Source organism: Nyctereutes procyonoides, unplaced genomic scaffold (genome assembly GCF_905146905.1).
Source record: "Nyctereutes procyonoides isolate TBG_1078 unplaced genomic scaffold, NYPRO_anot_genome, whole genome shotgun sequence".
NCBI classification, from domain to species: Eukaryota; Metazoa; Chordata; class Mammalia; order Carnivora; family Canidae; genus Nyctereutes; species Nyctereutes procyonoides.
In genome coordinates this window covers 763,152-780,577 of record NW_026575048.1, presented here as the reverse complement: position 1 = coordinate 780,577, position 17,426 = coordinate 763,152, and the positions used below count along the sequence as shown (strand labels likewise).

Below are 17,426 nucleotides of genomic sequence, written 5' to 3'. Positions count from 1 at the left end.
GCTCCATGACGTTGCAGGGGGAGGTTAGGGCAAGCGGTTTGGGGGATCAGGTTGGTGATTCAGAAGGAAAAATACATACTCAGGGACTGTCACGTTTCACGTTTCTGCCATGAGAAGCTTAAAGGTCTCGTGGGGGCGTTCAGGTGGGGGGACATGCGGGCGGCGTGTGGAGGACACGCAGCAGGGGTGCCCAGTGGGGGACGTTTATGCCTGGTCAGCACACAGGACCCCGGGGTGGCTTGTGCTGGGTGCCTGGGTGGCCAGGAAGGTGGTTCCAAGCGCTGGTGGGGACAGTGGCCTCAGGGCCAGGCACGCAACCCTGCAGAAGGGCCCCGAGGCAGACCCCAGCTCTGCTCCCCCGAGATCGGGACCCTTGAAAGTGTGTGTCATGCCGGCACGAGCTAACCCACCGCCCGGAAAGTGCCCAGTCACTCGCCCCGGTGGCGCCCCACGTGCCCTCAGGCACACCCTGAGGCCCAGACTGCCACCAGGCCTGGGCCGCACCCTGACGCTGTCCTCGCCTGTGAGATGCAGCGATGGGGTTCTTGGGAGGGTCACTGGATAGTAGAGTGTTAGAGCAAAGTTGCGGACGGGGGTGTGGGGGCCTCAGTGTCCCCTCCTTCCCGCAGCTCCTCCTGTGTCTGCTGGTGGTTCCTCCCAAGGCCCCCTTTAGTGGTGGTGGCGGTGGGGGTGGCTCCGAGGGTTTCCTCTGGGTGCGTCCTTAAGGGAGGGGACGGCGGCCCGGCCCAGCGCGGACGGAGGCTGGACTGGACCCGAATGTCGTCCGTGTCCTGGGGCCGCGGGGGGCCGAAAGCGGGTGTCAGGGTCACAGGCCGGGGCCTGAGCGGCTCCAACCCTGCAGCAGCCTGTGTGTATTAGGGAGAGCGGAGAGGACAGGCGGGGGATGCAGAGAGGAGGGGGGCGCTTGGCACCGCGCCTGAGACAAGGCGCCTCGGTCTCGGCGCGCAACGGCGCTGTGCGCGCGCGTGGGGGCGGGAGGGCGCGAGGGCCGGGCCCCCCCCCAGCTCCCCGCGCAGCCCGCGCGCGCCCGCCCGCCCCCAGGTCCCGCCCCGCCCGGCCTCCGGGAGGGCGCGGGGGAGGAGCCGCGCGCATGTGCACAGCTGGCGCCCCCCGCCCCCGCCCCCGCCCCCGCCCCCCGCGCGCAGCTGGGCAGGGCGCAGTCGGCAGCCCCAGGGTCGCGCCGGGCCCCCGGTCCTCTCGCGTCCGAGCGTCGCGCGCCCCGGGCCATGGCGCCGCGCCCCGCGGGCCCCCCGCGCCGCTGCCTGCTGGCGCTCGTGCTGTGCTGCGGCTGGGGCGCGCTGGCCACGGTCGCCCCGAAGCCGGGCGCGGGCTGCCCGAGCCGCTGCCTGTGCTTCCGCACCACCGTGCGCTGCATGCATCTGCTGCTGGAGGCCGTGCCCGCCGTGGCGCCGCAGACCTCCATCCTGTGAGTGCGCGGGGGCCGGGGCGGGGGCCGGGGCGCGGGGCCGGGGCGCGGGGGGCCGGGGCGCGGGGGCCTTTGTCCGCCGGGGCCGGGCGCGGAGGGCGGACTGGGCGCGGGGCGCGCGGCCTCCGGGGCTTCTTCCTTTGTTAGCGGCCGGGAGTCCGGGCTGGACGGCGCCGCCGCGGGGAGGCCCGGGAGCCGCGCTCGCCGCCCCCGCCCCTCCGCCCCGGGCCTCCCGCTCCCCGCCTCCCTCTCCCGCCGGCTTCCCTCCTGCGCGCCCCCCTCTGCGCTCCGCGGCCTCTCCGGGGCCCCCTCCTGCCCGGGAGCCGTGCGCCCCCGCGCCTGCGCCCAGGACCCCTCGCGGACCCTGCGCCCCGCGGACCCTCGGAGACCCGTGGCGGCGCCCCGTCCCCGTCCCCGTCCCCATCCCCATCCCCGTCCCCGCCGGGCGCCTGCAGCCTGCAGCCTCCCGCCCGGGCACCGGCTCGCGGGCCGCGCGCTCCCCCCGACTCGCCCGGACCCCCCTGAGCGCCGAGCGGGTCCGCGAGTTCCGGGGCGGCTCGAGTGTGGACGGAGGAGTCGGAGCGCGTTTCCGCCCGGGCGCGCCTCTCGCGGGGGTGCCGCGCTCGCCGCCACTTGGCGCTCAAGTGGGTACAAAGTGTCGCGCACTTGGCCTGTGCGCAGCGCAGACACCCGTGCCGGCCTCGCCCCTCCCCGGAATGCGGCCCCCTCCCCGTGCGGAGCGCACCCCGACCCCGACCCCGGGCGCAGCCGGCGCCCCCCCCCCCCCCCCCGTGCGCCCCGTGCGCCCCGGCTTGGCTGCAGGCCTGGAGGTTTCCGGGTGCGCCCCCGATTAGAAACTCTCCAAATCTGTGAAGGCAGGCATGCGTTTTAGGCGCCGACCGCGTCCGCGTCCTACAGCTGCCCTTCTGGATGCCAAAAATAGTTTCCACTTTTCTTGGCCGGGCCCCACTCATTTTGGCGCCGCCCAAGAGCCTGCAAAAGTTGTAAAATCTTGGGTGAACTATAGGAAGTGGGCGGTCGGCGTTGGAACTTTTCACCCGAGCCGGGGCGGGGGAACCCCCCTGGGGGGGGACCCCTCCCCGGAGCCGGCCGCCTGGGGGCTTGGCGGGAGTAGCTGGGGCCAAGCTGTTCCTTCCGGAGAGAGAAATGGGTTTTCCTTCTAGAGGGTCTGTGCAGCCAACCGAGGCGGGCATCCAGGAGGGCATCGCGCTCTCAAGTAACCGACTCCAGGGCGGGCACAGAGGTCTCTCTGGATACGGTGACTTCTTCACCGAATCCGTGTCAGAAACTTGGACTCCGGAGCCGCTTCCACATCTGGCCAGTTCTGTGCTTTGCCTCCCAGTCTTAATTGCTTTTTAGAAGGCACAGTATTTTCAAATAGGGGTGTTGTGGGACGAAAGCAGGGCCTTCCTCCCTGCTTACAATGAGGGGCGAAATTCCCCCCCGAAACCTCAGAGCGTTGCTGACGGAGCCCCAGGTAGGCCTGGGAAGTGACATCATAGTGACCACTTGCGAGATTTCCGGAGAGCTTTCGTTTGCGTAAGCTTTGCCTTATATTTTCATGGTTTTTGTAGTTTCAAAAATGTTTTGGAATGACCTTGCTCGGCGGGTGGATTCTGTGGGGCGGCCAGGACGGACGCTCCGCTGAACACCTCCCTTAGGGAGGAAGCCCCCTTGCACAGATTCTGGGGGAAGCGGACACAAATCTGTCCTGCAGACTGGGGTCCGGAAGAAGGAGCCTGCCCCTGGAGACCTTGGGGCCAGGGTTGGGCTGACTCCGGCTGTGATAGTTGGGGGGTGGGGGTGAGCAGGTCACTGGGCCCTGGCCTGAGGTCACAGGAGCAAGGCAGTCGTGGTGAGGGAGCAGCTTCGGGAAGCAGAGGGGGTGCGCCGGACAGCGTGCACCCCGGGGACGTGGAGCTGGGGCGCCACCCTGCTCTGTCCCTGGGGCCCCGCCTGGTAGGTTAGGTCTTGTGTGGGTGCTTGGTAGGTGCGGTCACATGACAGACTGCTCATGCAGAAATATTTAATTTTCCCTTGTGGCTTGTGTCCCAGCTCTCCGCTTTCTCTTACACCATCATTTTTTTCCTTCTATTTTGAAAGAATTATTTGGGAGCAATTAGGGACTTAAAAATATGAAGATTAAGATGGAAACTGGCTCCCAAATGAGCTGGACCGTGTGACCCTGCATCATCCTTTTGCTTTCAAGACCCCTCTCCCCTCCCCGCAAAAGACTCCGAACCCCTGGATCTCTGACACTTCTCACAGTGCTCGGGGAGTGTGTTCAAGCGGGGCAGGTACTGGGTGTAGATTCGTGGTCGGGGCTTCAGAAATCACGGTCTGTGACCACGCGGTGATTGAGGTTTGGTTTGACCCCAGCGCACACCCGCGGGACGCATCTGGTGGTGTTCTAGAAGGAGCGGCCCCGGCCCCCCGCCCCCTTGAGGTCTGCAGCCCGGGCCTGCGGGGCACAGGGCTGGTCTGCAGAAGGCTCCTTCTCCGTGGGGCGCACGGCAGCCCGGAGGTTCTGTAGACGCGCTTGTTCCATGTCTGAATGTTCTCGTCTGTTCAGCACCAGAGTGGAAGCCTGTCCCCGCGACCATTCACAAGCGAGCACTAAAACAGCCTGACATTTCTGCCCCTCGCGCCCTCCTCTCCACCGGGCCCCTTTGTCCTCCCGCCGGGGTTCTGGCCTGGGGCGTGGGGGCCCCCCGCCCTCCCCGCCCTCGTTCCTGTAGCCTCCGTTGTGAGGTCATGGGAATCTACTCCAAAACTGACAGCCATCAGGCAGCCGAGCCAGGCCAGACCACTGTCCATGTGACAGGAAGCCCTGGCGCTGGAGGCAGCCTGGGGACGGAGCCCAGCCCGTAGGCGGGGGGCTCTCCATCACCGGCTGTGTTTGGGGTCGCAGCGCACGTGTCCGTGGGGCGCTGGAGGTGGGGGCCTGCGGGCAGGGTGAGGAAGAGCAGTCGGGGGCAGGCCGGTGGGCTGCGTGGCTCCATGGGAGGCCGGTGCACCTGGGGGCGCCTGTTCCCGCTTCGTGGGTGGGGACCCCGGCCCCCTGCAGGCCCTTCTGGGGATGGGGATGCCCAGCGGCCCTCTGGCCGCTTCCCTTGGCCCCCTGGAGACGAGCCCCCGGGGTCACCCGGCTCCCTCGCAGCTCCCCGGGGCTGCCCCTGCACAGGCCTCAAGTCTGCTCAAGGGGCTCCATGCCCAGGTCCGAGGACTGAGAGGGACGTGGGGTGGGTGGCGTGGGCCCCAGCTGCTCTGCGCAGGGCCCTGGTGTGCAGCCCCTCTGGTCACAGGAACTTCCCGGCCCCTGACGGGCTCCTGGGGAGGCTGCCTGCCCGCGGTTACGGGGCCGCCCACGCGGCTCCGGGGGCTCTGCAGCCCGGCTGTGCGCCCGCCCCGCCCCGCGGCGTGTTTAGGCTGGAGCCTCCGCCTTGCGGAAAACAAACTCCTGATTTTCCTTCCAGGCTCGCTGTTACCATGAAGTCCGAGTCTTTGTTATCACAGCTCCAGTGTATTTGAAAAGTACGGGGGGAATATGTCAGGAGTGTCCGGGTCCAGCGCGTCCTCGCAGGCTGGTGACGGGCCCGACCCTCCCACTGCTAACTGCTCTTCACGGCCACGCACAGCCGTGGCGTCACGGGAGTGGCCGGGGTGCTGCGGTCAGGGAGGAAGCGCTCGGGCCCCGTGGTGAGCCGGGAGCGCCGTGGGGTTCAGGCGCTGGGGAGCGAGTCCTCCGTGTGCTCACCCGGTCCACACCCATCCACACCCAGTCGGGGGAACAGACGCAGGAGGAGCGCCCTGCAGCCCTGCAAGCCCACCTCCCCACCTCCCCACCGCCCCGAGGCTGCTTCACTGGGCTGCTTTCTCTGCCCTGTCCCGTGACTCAGTTTCCCCCCGTAGAGATGACTGGCAGGCATGGGCTTCCCTTGGGACGGCCTGGGCACGGTGGGAGCGACCCGGTGGCCCAGCACAAGCTCAGGTCGTCCTGGAGCCCGAGGGAGTCCACTCTGCCCGGTGGGCGGGCCGGAGGCCGGTGAGGCCCAAGGCCTGGCGGAGACGCAGTGGGCGCTGGGCACCCGGTGCCCTCCTGCACGAGCGCTGAGGGCGGGCTCCGCGGTACAGGCGTCGGCACCAACGGGGAGAGAACCCCAGGCTGCACAACTCACCTCATGCGTGTGAGAGCCGGGTGGAGGGCTGCCGTGCGCCCGGCTGGTGCCCCGGCTGGTGCCCCGGCTGAGCGGGGGTTCCGTCTTCCCACTGGAGGTGCCAGGCGACCTCGGGTCCACAGCAGGAGACGGGAATAGGTGCCCGAGGCTGCGGGGTGGCGAGTCCTCTCCACTCCACGTTGTGCGCCCCGAGCGGCAGCCCGAGTGAGGTCTCCTGCACCTGTGCGTCCCCCAGCCAGGTGCACCCAGCCCTTCAACCCGGACATTCCCACACGCGTTCGGGGCACGCAGAGAAATACCAGGGGATGCAGGTTACTTAAGAACACGTTTTTTGGTGAATTCAATTTCGAAGCGGTGGCACGTTCCTGAATTTGAGGCGTCCACAGCCCGCTGGACGTGGCCTGTGCTCCTCCTGCTGTCCCCGCGGGAGCTGCTGCACGGAGCAGCCTCCGCGTGCGCCCCGGGCGTGCTGTGGAGGAGCAGCTCACCAACGGCTTGCAGTTGTCTGCGTCCATCATTCCAAGGGTTTGTGTTTTGTCTTACAGTTAGTTTAGAAAAATAGAAGTTGCGGTTATTCCTTCCCCGGTCCCTGGGCTTCTGTCCAGATGCCACATGTCCACCACCAGCCTCACGGGCAAATCCTGAGACCTCCCCCGAAACGATTGTTCAGGTTCAATGAAAAAAAAAAAATCCAGGTTCCTGGTATGATGCAGATGGAAACTGGGGACAGAGTTAGGGAAGGGCATCGGGTGTCCCGGGCGGGGGGGGGGGGGGGGGGACCCGTCTGGCTTGTGCCCTCACTCCTCTCTTGATCGGTTTCTGTACTCTGGGGACTGTTACTTCCCCTATTTCTCTCAGTTGTGGGGGGGACAGAGCTTCGCCCCAAGATCTCCTTGTGTCCCAGGCGCTCTGTCCTTCCGTAGGCTTGATCCGGGCCCCGTTTTTCAGTGGTTTTCCCAGATCTGGGCGCCCAGTGGGTGATCAGCCCCTGAAGCTGGGGATCCGGCCCCTTCCCGACCGGAAGCTGAGCCTTGGGCGCGGGGAGGAGGGTCCCGGGAGCAGGGGCTTCTGCTCTCAGCCCCAGCAGCCTGGCTTTTGTTCTGGGGGCCGGTCTTAGCCAGAGATTCCCTTTCTTGACCTTTCCATTTAAGAAGAAAAGCCTAATTGAGACACAATTAACATTTTAAAAGGTGCACCTCTCTTCAGAGTGGTGAGATTTGAGGGTCCTTCCCAGGTGTCCTCCCTGCCCCCTCCCTGCCCCTCCCTGCCCCCCAGGTTCCCGGGTCTGCCTTCCCGGGGTGGGGGTGGGGGATGCTGCTGCTCTTTGTTCTGCCTGGAATGTCTGCTGGTTTGGGCACGGCGTGGCCACTCTTGCCTCCTAGGATGAGTTCTGGAACATTCCTTCCCTTTCCCGGTTTAGGGGGAGTGTGGGCAGAACGGGTCTTCTGTTGTTTCTTAAACGTGGGGCAGAGCTTGTCCTGGGCTTGGGCTTGTCTTCCCAGGAGGGTTTCGACCCCACGGGGATCGCTGGGCGCGTGTGGGCCACTGGGCAGCGTGTGCTCCCGGCGAGGTCTGGTGGACGGTCGCCCACGGAGCTGGGCCTCGCCGCGGGCGCTGTTGCACGTGTCCCCCTTCGTCGGGTTGTTTGTCGTCGTCCCCTTAGTATCCGGGGAACCTCTGGGGACGCCGCTTGTCTTGCTGGGGTGACCGAAGCCCGTGTCTTCTGTTTCCTGCCCGGCCTGCCCGGAGCTTTATCCGTCGTGCTGATCTCTGCAGAATCCTCACTTTTGGATTCATCGGTGCTTCTCTTTTGTTCTCTTTTCTGTTTTTTTTTTTAGTTTCTGCGCTGACCTTTGTTATTTCCTTTCTTCCACTTTGGACTCCGCTCGCCCCGGTCGTGTGCCTGCGCGCGTGGCCTGGTCAGCGCCAGCCGGGCCCTCCGGATTCTGCTCTGTTCCGGACGCATTCAGGAGTCCTACCTCTGGCATGTGGTCCTGTCGGCCCGCTGCCTCAGTCTCCCCCTGGGTGCAGCGTTGGGCCTGTCCTGAGGCAGTGACCTGGGGGGTCAGAGGTCTCAGGGACCTGGGGGGCCCAGACAGTCTCGAGGACCTGGGGCCGCTGGGCAGTCTCGGGGACCTGGGGAGCCAGGATGGTCTCGAGGTCCTGGAGGGCTTGAGCAGTCTTGGGGACCTGGGGGGTCAGAGGTCTCGGGGACCTGGGGGCCCGGATGGTCTCGAGGTCCTGGGGGGCCTGAGCAGTCTCGGGGACCTGGGGGGTCAGAGGTCTCGGGGACCTGGGGGCCCGGATGGTCTCGAGGTCCTGGGGGGCCTGAGCAGTCTCGGGGACCTGGGGGGTCAGAGGTCTCGGGGACCTGGGGGCCCGGATGGTCTCGAGGTCCTGGGGGGCCTGAGCAGTCTCGGGGACCTGGGGGGTCAGAGGTCTCGGGGACCTGGGGGCCCGGATGGTCTCGAGGTCCTGGGGGGCCTGAGCAGTCTCGGGGACCTGGGGGGTCAGAGGTCTCGGGGACCTGGGGGCCTGGATGGTCTCGAGGTCCTGGGGGGCCTGAGCAGTCTCGGGGACCTGGGGGATCAGAGGTCTTGGGGACCTGGGGGGGCCCGGGCAACCTTGGGGACCTGGGGGGCTTGGTGGTCTTGGGGCCCTAAGGGGGCCTGGACAATCTCGTGGACCTGGGGGCCTCGGCAGTCTTGGGGACTTGGGGGGCCTGGGCAATCTCGGGGACCTGGTCTCGGGGATCCTGTCCTTAGTTGACTGATCTGTACTGTCCTCACAACACACGGTTCATGTATTTTTTGCGAGTGTTTCGGTTGCTTCAGACCAGAAAGCAGATGCAGCCCCTGTTACTCCATCTTGTTCCAACATCTGAGTCCTCATTCACTTTTGTCTCTAAAACAAACAAAACTTTAAATTCATTGGCAACAAGGTGTGTTAAAAAGTAACAATGAGAAGGAAAGAAACCCTGGCTTCACCCGCCAGCCCCAGTGGAGACGTAAAGAAAATTAGAAATTGGGGATCCCTGGGTGGCGCAGCGGTTTAGCGCCTGCCTTTGGCCCAGGGCGCGATCCTGGAGACCCGGGATCGAATCCCACGTCGGGCTCCCGGTGTATGGAGCCTGCTTCTCCCTCTGCCTGTGTCTCTGCCTCTCTCTCTCTCACTGTGTGCCTATCATAAATAAATAAAACAAAAAAAAAAAAAATTTTAGAAAATTAGAAATTAAAAACCGCTCCACCCTCTTTCCCTTTGGCCTTTGGAACGCTCTCGCCCCTTTCTTTCCAGACAGAGGGCTGCTGGATGGGGGCGGGGGGCACACGGTTCTCTGCGCGCGACCTTCGGGCCACCCTGGCTTCGCTTGGCTCCAGCTCTGGGCCATGGCAAAGACCCCCACCGGGAGATGGAGGTTAACAGCTCGCTCCCTCCTCTCACAAAAGAATTTTGTTATTTGGGATTAAGGGCAGTTGATCGCTCCCCCCTGGAGAGTCAGTTGTCCAGTGTGATTATCCTGGGGGGGGGGGTAGGGTAGTGCAGTGATGAGGACTCCTACGTCCGAGCCACATTTGTCGTCAGCCGGTTGCTTGACTCAAGACTTCTCTGGAGGACGAGGACCTGGGCTTGCGTCCGCCCAGAGATAAGGCGGGAGGTGAAGGGGCGGGAGGAGGAAAGCAGGAGGCACCCTTGGTGCGCAGCCCGGGTCCTTGGGTCCTGCTGTGTTTCTGAGGTTCCGGCTCAGGCCGTAGGCCGTAGGCCGTGCCGCCCGCGGACCCGGGGCTTCCTGTTTACTTCCCGTGATTCTCTAGTTGTGGATGAATGTGCAAGATCTTTGGCCGTTTGCCGCACGGGCTTCCGTCTCCGGCCCCTCAGGACTGTTCATCGCTGTCCCCCCAGGAGCCGGTCGGATGCAGGGTGTGCGGCAGAGCCCTTCCTGCTTGGAGGGACGCGGAGCCGCGTTCTCGCCGGGAGCCCTGGCCCAGCAGGCTGTGCAGGCTGCCCTCTTGCCCACTGACCGCGCCGTCCAGTTCACTTACAACATTTGAAAAGTGTTTTATGCAAGTTGTACGTGTTCATAACAGAAAAATGTGGAAATGCAGCTGAGCGTGACACAAAAAGCTACTCGTATTCTTATCAGTAGGGGAAACCGTTAACAGGTTGGCCTTGCCCATCAGATGCACGCGTACCCAAACCTTCGTGTGGGCAGATGTACGGAAATAGGGTATGTCTGTGTGTCTTTCTGTGTCCACATCCCTGTCTTCATATTTACCCTCTGTCCATCCACGTTAGTCCACTGCTGTCTTCTATCAGTCATCTGTGTACCTGTCATCCCATCTATTATCCATCCATCTATCCATCCGTTATCTGTGTATCCATATATGTATTATCTACGCGTCTATTTATCCATTTGTTATCTATTCATGCATCTATCTATGTGCTTGTCTGTATCATCTGTCCATCCATCCATCCCTCCATCCCCCATCCATCCATCCATCTCCCCATCCCTCCATCTGTCCATCCATCCCTCCATCCCCCATCCGTCCATCCCTCCATCCCCCATCCATCCGTCCATCCATCCATCCATCATCCATCCATCCATCATCCATCCATCCATCATCCATCCATCTCCCCATCCATTCATCTGTCCATCCATCCCTCCATCCCCCATCCATCTGTCCATCCATCCATCCATCCCTTCATCCCCCATCCGTCCATCCATCCATCCATCCATCCATCATCCATCCATCTCCCCATCCATTTCATCTGTCCATCCATCCCTCCATCCCCCATCCATCTGTCCATCCATCCATCCATCCCTCCATCCTCCCATCCATCCATCCATTCATCCATCTCCCCATCCATCCATCTGTCCATCCATCCCTCCATCCCCCATCCATCTGTCCATCCATCCATCCATCCCTCCTTCCTCCCATCCATCCATCCATCATCCATCCATCATCCATCCATCCGTCTGTCCATCCATCCTTCTATCCATCTATCCATCCGTCCATCCCTCCATCCATCCATCCATCCCTCCATCCCCCATCCTCCCATCCATCCATCCCCCATCCATCCATCCGTCCATCCCTCCGTCCATCCCTCCGTCCATCTGTCCATCCCTCTATCCCCCCATCCATCCATCCATCTCCCCATCCGTCCGTCCATCCATCCATCCTCTACAATAATTGGGACACAATTATGTCCTTCTCTGTAATGCATGTTGCGTGTTTGAAGTCTTGCGGCACATCGTGGCCCTATGCCTATGCAGTAATTAAACGTCTGCACCATCGTTGTTAATGGCCATGTATTTATTTGCTTGAAATCGCCAGTTTTATTGAGCCACATTTTTATGAGTCATTTCTTCGTTTCCATATTTCTGCTACTCTAAACAATACCTCCCAAATGCCTTTGTCTATACATTTTGGTTACTTTAGGGCACATGTCTGTAATCTGTGAAGGCTTGGTCTACACCAAGGACTCTGGTCAGCACGTTGTGGGCTTTCCTGGGTCTGTTTCCTTCCTGGACACAATCAGTGTTTTCCTGAGGACAGGCATCCTCCATCAGCTGAGCATTGATCCCTTACCTGCTATAGAGCTAATCAAATCACATCGAGGTGAGTCTAACGGAGAGAGTGAGGTGCCTGTTGCCATTGTTTGTGGGAAACTCAGTACACAGGGCACGTCTCTGACGGCTGGACCGTGGAAATGTGATGCATGCACCTGTCATTCCTTGCCCAGTAAGGACACTTCAGTCATTACGATCAGTCTTCTCTGACGACTTTGATCTCAGTTTGTCCTGAAGGCCAAACCAGTCATCCGGTTTCTGTCCATCACGGGGCGTGTGTGGACCGGGTCTGTTTAATTCTGGATCTTGACAGATTCTGGTTCGGTCTCTGCCCATGGCTGGCTGTTTCTCCTGGACTGACCACCGCGTTGCTGCCCTGAGAACCTGCCCTGGGAGGAGCTCCAAGATCCTGAAGCTCAGCACCTGGCCTTCTGCACCCGGAGGCGCTATTTATGGTTGGTCCTCCTTGTTCGTGGTGGTAAAGTCACTGCAGACGCTGAATTAGTGACCACTGAAGCGTTGGTCCATCCAGGGACATACAGGGCAAGGTTCCTGGGAGTTCCTTGTTCCAACACCTTCATCAGCTGATCAGTAGATGACCTTATCTTGTGTGTATTGCTGCTTAAAGACACCTTATTTAACACAGACTTCTTAGTGATAAACACTCGAGCCTGAGTAACGCTCATCTCATGCATATTTCCTGCTGAAGCACGTGAGAGCCTCTTGCACTCGGGCACTAGACCCCAGCACCAGGCTTGGAGACCATGCGAAGCTTCAAAGTCGCCAAAAGAAAGCACAAAATGCGCCGGGCCTAGCACTCGGCAGCCGGTGAGAAGGACTCTGTTTGGCCAGAGCAGGAACGGGCAGGGTCACTTTTTTCCCTCACTGGTGGGAACGAGAGTGTCGGGCAGCTCAGGCTCTCCACGGTTCCCCACTTGTCCTTGAGTGACCGCCAGAGCTCCATGAGTATTGAATTTAGGGTCACAAGTAGATGTTAGCAAGTGTGAAAATGTGCAAATACGGAGTCTCTGAATCAGGAGGGTCGAGTGTGTCCTCCTGTATTCTGGGTAGAGCTGTTGAGAGCTGAGGCTCGAGGGAGGTGCCCCCCAGTGTAGACACCGCAGCCCCACGTGCCCCTGGGAGGCCTTCTCAGTCTGGGCCACGGTTTCTAGGAGGTAAGGGCCAGGCAGGTCCCTGCAGAGCCCCAGCACACGGAGAGCGGGCCCGTGAGCGTGCCTTCAAAGTCATGACACTTAGTTATTATTTAGAGATGTCCTCAGGATCGCACCGTGGGGGGCACTCCGGGCGAGGTGGGGCACCGAAAAGAACCGGGCTGCCCCGTGCTCTCCCCCGTGCCCTGGTCCAGGGCAGGACGGCGACTGCACCCAGGCCAGGGTGTGAGACGCTGGAGGCTGACCTGGGGACTGCGATGAGGGATGAGCCTCTACCTGGGGGGGAGGGAAAGCGGGCCGAGGGGGAGCCTGCAGCAGGCAGGGGGTGTGCTCACCCGGACCTGAGGTCCTGGCGCCGTGCTTCTGGGTGAGCTCATTCACCCCGCGGAGCCTCGGTCTCTCCCTCGGAAGAGGGAAGGTAGAGGCCTTCCGAGGAATAAGGAAGGGGATGCATGTGAATCCGCTCACACAGCCTGGCTCCGTAGATGCTTTTCCTGTGGAAACATGTTTTATCGCAATTTGAGTGTGCTAAATTTAACGGTGGGGCTGGGCAGGCGGAGTCCGGAGAGGGAGCACCAGTGTGTGGGCCGTGAGGGAGGGGCGTGGGCCGCTGGGGCTGGCTTGGTGCACCTCCCTGGGGCTCAGTGCTCCTACTGTGGGCTTGGTGCTCCTCCCCGGGGCTCCTCCCGGTGGGCGTGCGCCTCGGGCTCCCAGCCCCACTGTTGTATCCCCTTGTGCGTTTACTCTGATTGAAGCGGATACTTGTGATTCAGGCAGGAAATGCCACTGGACATAATTTTCAGCGCGCTTTAGAAATGCAGTTTTCTCTGACAGACCAAACCCAGAAGTCTAAAAAGCATGAAATTGGCCGCACGCCGCCGGCACCTGCGGGGCCCCGGGGAGCGGGCGGTGGTGGCCGGCTCCTGCGGAAGCGCCCCTGCTCGGCCCTGACGCTAATTACCGCCTGAGGACCAAGGACAGTAACCGCAGAATTCGGAGCTGCCCTCGGGAAACAGGAGGTTGGCATCCGTACATTTTGCCTTTGCAGTGATTGGAGCTCGGGGATCGTTACTTTCTCCTTCTGTGGGGGGAGCAAGGCTTTTGGAGCCGTTGGGCAGGGAGAGTTCTTCACTCGCGAGTGTGTGGAAAGGAGCCCGTGTCGCAGACCTGAGAGAGTCACCGGGGGACACGCTGCAGCTCCTCTGGAGAGCGCGGTCAGCCCATGCTTCACTTCCCCTCGCAGCTTCCGCTGGGGACGGAGAAGCTCGATGAGGCTCCTCGCTTCCTGGAGTGGAACAATAATTTAGAAATTCTACAGCCAGCGGAGCAGCACTTTAACTTTCAAAAATAGCAATCAAAGTGGATACAGTTAGTCATCGTTGTTATTTATTCAGACATGTGGGATGTTTGTGTTGGCATGGCAACAGGTGGCTAAATATTAATCTCCAGCATTTGTTTTCTTGTGGGTTCCTTGTTGTGTAATTTTCTTACGTCAGTATCTGTGTCACCTCCTCCATCCAGTCATGCATCCTCTCTTCTCGCCACACTCATCCATCTACCCATCCACCCACTCATCCATCTGCCTATCTGTCCATCCATCCATCCATCCATCCATCCATCCATCCATCCACTCACCGGTCATTCCATCTGCCCACTTGTCCATCCATCCATCCGCCCACCTGTCTATCCATCTGCCCACCTGTCCATCCATCCATCCACCCACCTGTCCATCCGTCCATCCATCCATCCATCCACCTGTCCATCCATCCATCCATCGGCCCATCTATCCATCCATCCACCCACCTGTCCATCCATCTGCCCACTTGACCATCCATCCATCCACCCACCTGTCCATCCGTCCATCCATCCATCCATCCATCCATCCATCCATCCATCCATCTGCCCACCTGTCCATCCATCTGCCCACTTGACCATCCATCCACCCACCTGTCCGTCCATCCATCCATCCATCCACCCACCTGTTCATCCATCCATCCATCCATCCATCCATCCATCCATCCACCCACCTGTCCATCCATCCATCCGCCCACCTGTCTATCCATCTGCCCACCTGTCCATCCATCCATCCATCCACCTGTCCATCCATCCACCCACCTGTCCATCCATCCATCCACCCACCTGTCCATCCATCCATCTATCCATCCATCCATCCATCCGCCCACCTGTCCATCCATCCATCCACCCACTTGTCCATCCATCTATCCGCCCACCTGTCCATCCATCCATCCATCCATCCATCCATCCATCCATCCATCTATCCATCCATCCACCCACCTGTCCATCCATCCATCCGCCCACCTGTCCATCCATCCATCCACCCACTTGTCCATCCATCTATCCGCCCACCTGTCCATCCATCCATCCATCCATCCATCCATCCATCCATCCATCTATCCATCCATCCACCCACCTGTCCATCCATCCATCCGCCCACCTGTCCATCCACCCATCATCCTTCCACTCACCCATCCAGAGTCATCACCTCTCAACCCCCTCACACACTCACCTGCCCCTCCATCCATCTGCCCTCCTGTCCATCCCTCCCTCCCTTCTTACTGGCATCCGCGTTAGTGCCAAACATGGGTGCTGAGTCATGCGCACCCTGCTGCAGGGGGCTCCCTGTATGGGGGGCAGGGCCCCCCATATGTGGTGGCCCCATGCCTCTGTCCCAACACAGCCCAGGGCCTGCTCCTTCCTTCACTGCCTGGGTCAGGAGTGGGATTGGAAGCCTAGCTAGAGGGGCGCAGGAAAGGAAGTGGTTGTGGGAGGAACTGCTTCCATAGACCCCAGACTCTTGTCTCCTAAGCTCAGGACGCACCAGCTGTAAAATCCCACTTCCCAGGGGTGCCTGGAGAGCTCAGCTGCTGAAACATCTGACTCTTGGTTTCGGCTCAGGTCAGGTCAAGATCTCAGGGTTGTGGGATGGGGATCTGTGTCGGGCTCTGTGCTCAGCATGGAGTGGGCTTGGGATTCTCTCCCTCTTAAAAAAAAATCCCAGTTCCTTATCATTTTTTAGCCACGGAGAAGCCTTCTAATTCCTCCGAGCTTTCTTGGAGTTGTGTGTGTAAACAGCCTTCTTCTCAACTGCTCCCCGAGAATGACGTCCAGCAGAGAACTATGTGGTCGTTGTCGGCTCCTTCCAGGCTCCTACGCAGCAGCTGGAGCCTGGACGGGACCCAGCACTGCACCGTGGGCGCCGCCTTGGGGCTTCACACTGTCTCAGTGGGGACAGACTCCCAGGCCACAGGGACTCTGAGGATCAGGACGGGGAGGGAGGCCGCCCCTCCCCCCCCGAGCTACGGGCGGGGCAGGGAGGGCTGGTCACCTGCGGTAACCCAGGTGGGGATGGTAACCCAGGTGAGGACGGTAACCCAGGTGAGGACGAGGGTCCCTGCAGAAGACCTCCCAGAGGGGCGTCCTCAGCTGGGCTGGGCTTGGCGTCCCTTCTCTGTGCCAGGCCTGTGTGAGTCCCCTGCCCTCAGGGGGCGTCCCCAGGAAGCCTTTCCTGACCGCTCACCCTGACCCCATCTGTCGTGAGCGCCTGCTGGGGTCCGTAACCCCGTCTGCCTCTGTTCTGTTGTTTGAGGGATGAAACTGTCTTTTCCAGCTCTCTACAATGTTTTCTTGTTCAGTAATTAATGGGGTTGCAGCTCTTGTCTTCCTAAAACTTTGCTCTCTGTGTAGGAAGCGCCTTTGGTGAGATGAGCCCCTTGGGTGGAGGGGAGCTATTAGCTGCCCATGTTGATGGATTCCATTTTATGATCCGTTTCCTCAGTGTGGGGTATTAAAACCCGGCCCGCTTGGAGGCTTGAGGAAAAGCAGCGACAGGGAGTCTGTTTGGTGGAGCCTGCTTACTTCTTGGGCTTGGTGTCTGCTGACTGAATGCGGCTCTGCTCACCAGTCGGCGAAGATTGGGTGAGTGCCCGGTGGGATCATGTGTTTATCCATTTATTTTGCTGAACTCAGAGAGCAGGCTCTGTCTCTCCCTCTCCGCGGGAATGATCTCAATTAACCCGTTCAGCTGTTTAAATGGTGCGGTTTGTTGCCTTAAGTAGGCTGCACCTCAGCCTGCCTGGGTGCCTCTGATGGTTGGTTTGGGGTGTCCACCTGGCTGGGCCACACTACCCAGCTTATCGGCGAGACATTCTAGACTTTACGAAATCAGTAGCCTTTGAGCAAAGCAGATTATCCTCCACCGTGTGGGTGGGCCTCACCAAAGCAGTTGAAGGGCTTGGGAGGAAAAGCCCAGGGAGCCCTGAGCGGAAAGGAATTCTTCCAGCAGAAGGGCCTGGGACTCCCGCAGCACCTCCCTCCCGGGTCTCCAGCCTGCTGGCCCATCCCGCACACTTTGGACTTGCCGAGCTTCCATAATAAACCTCTCCTTAAAGTCGGTACCGCCTCACAGGTATGCTGGTGTGGACACACCCAGGCCATGGTGGGTCTGTTTCTCGGACAGGCCTGACCATGCAGGGGCCTTGTGGGCTCCCGTGACCCGGGTTGTCCTGGCCACACTGGGTGGATCTGGTGGGCGCCTGCCCAAGGACAGTGAGTCCATGTGCTGGCCCGATGCCTATGGTCAGGCCTGGCCTTGACCAAGAACAGACGGCTCTCTGGGGAACTGGAACCAGAAAATATTAAGGGAATAAACAGCCTGTGGTGGGAGCCGACACCGGCTGGCTGTGGCTGCAGACACGGCTCAGAGTGGCCGGAAACGCCCGGTGGTCGGCACAGAGCCTGGAGGACGCGGACAGGTGGCCGGAGCGGAGCGTGCACCCCCCCATCCCATCCCCCGCACCGGGCGTGCACCCACCCCGCGCACACCCCTGCACGACTGGTGGAAGGAGAGAGGAGCCCGTGTCTGCAGCCCTCATTATTTTGTTTGAAAACATTTTTGGGGAAAGGAAAGAAGCTCCCGTCCTTTAGTTATGTTATTACCACGTAAGCAAGGCCCTTCCTTTAGGAAGACTTTTTAGGCACATTAAGGAGAAAACTTGTACTTTGCCGCCCATGCGCTTGGA

The 17,426-nt window shown here is 60.9% G+C and overlaps 1 protein-coding gene across 2 annotated transcripts in view; it reads left to right on the top strand.

Moving 5' to 3' along the window:
- Positions 1–1,167: 1,167 nt before the first annotated feature.
- The window catches only part of PXDN (peroxidasin), a 71,799-nt gene continuing 55,540 nt past the window's right edge, over positions 1,168–17,426 (top strand). Inside the window, exon 1 of one of the 2 annotated variants that reach the window (XM_055327160.1) lies at positions 1,168–1,447. In XM_055327160.1, the coding sequence (XP_055183135.1) occupies positions 1,248–1,447 (200 nt within the window). In that variant the 5' untranslated portion in view covers positions 1,168–1,247. The remainder of the gene's footprint in view (positions 1,448–17,426) is intronic. The other variant, XM_055327159.1, reaches the window with a different exon arrangement.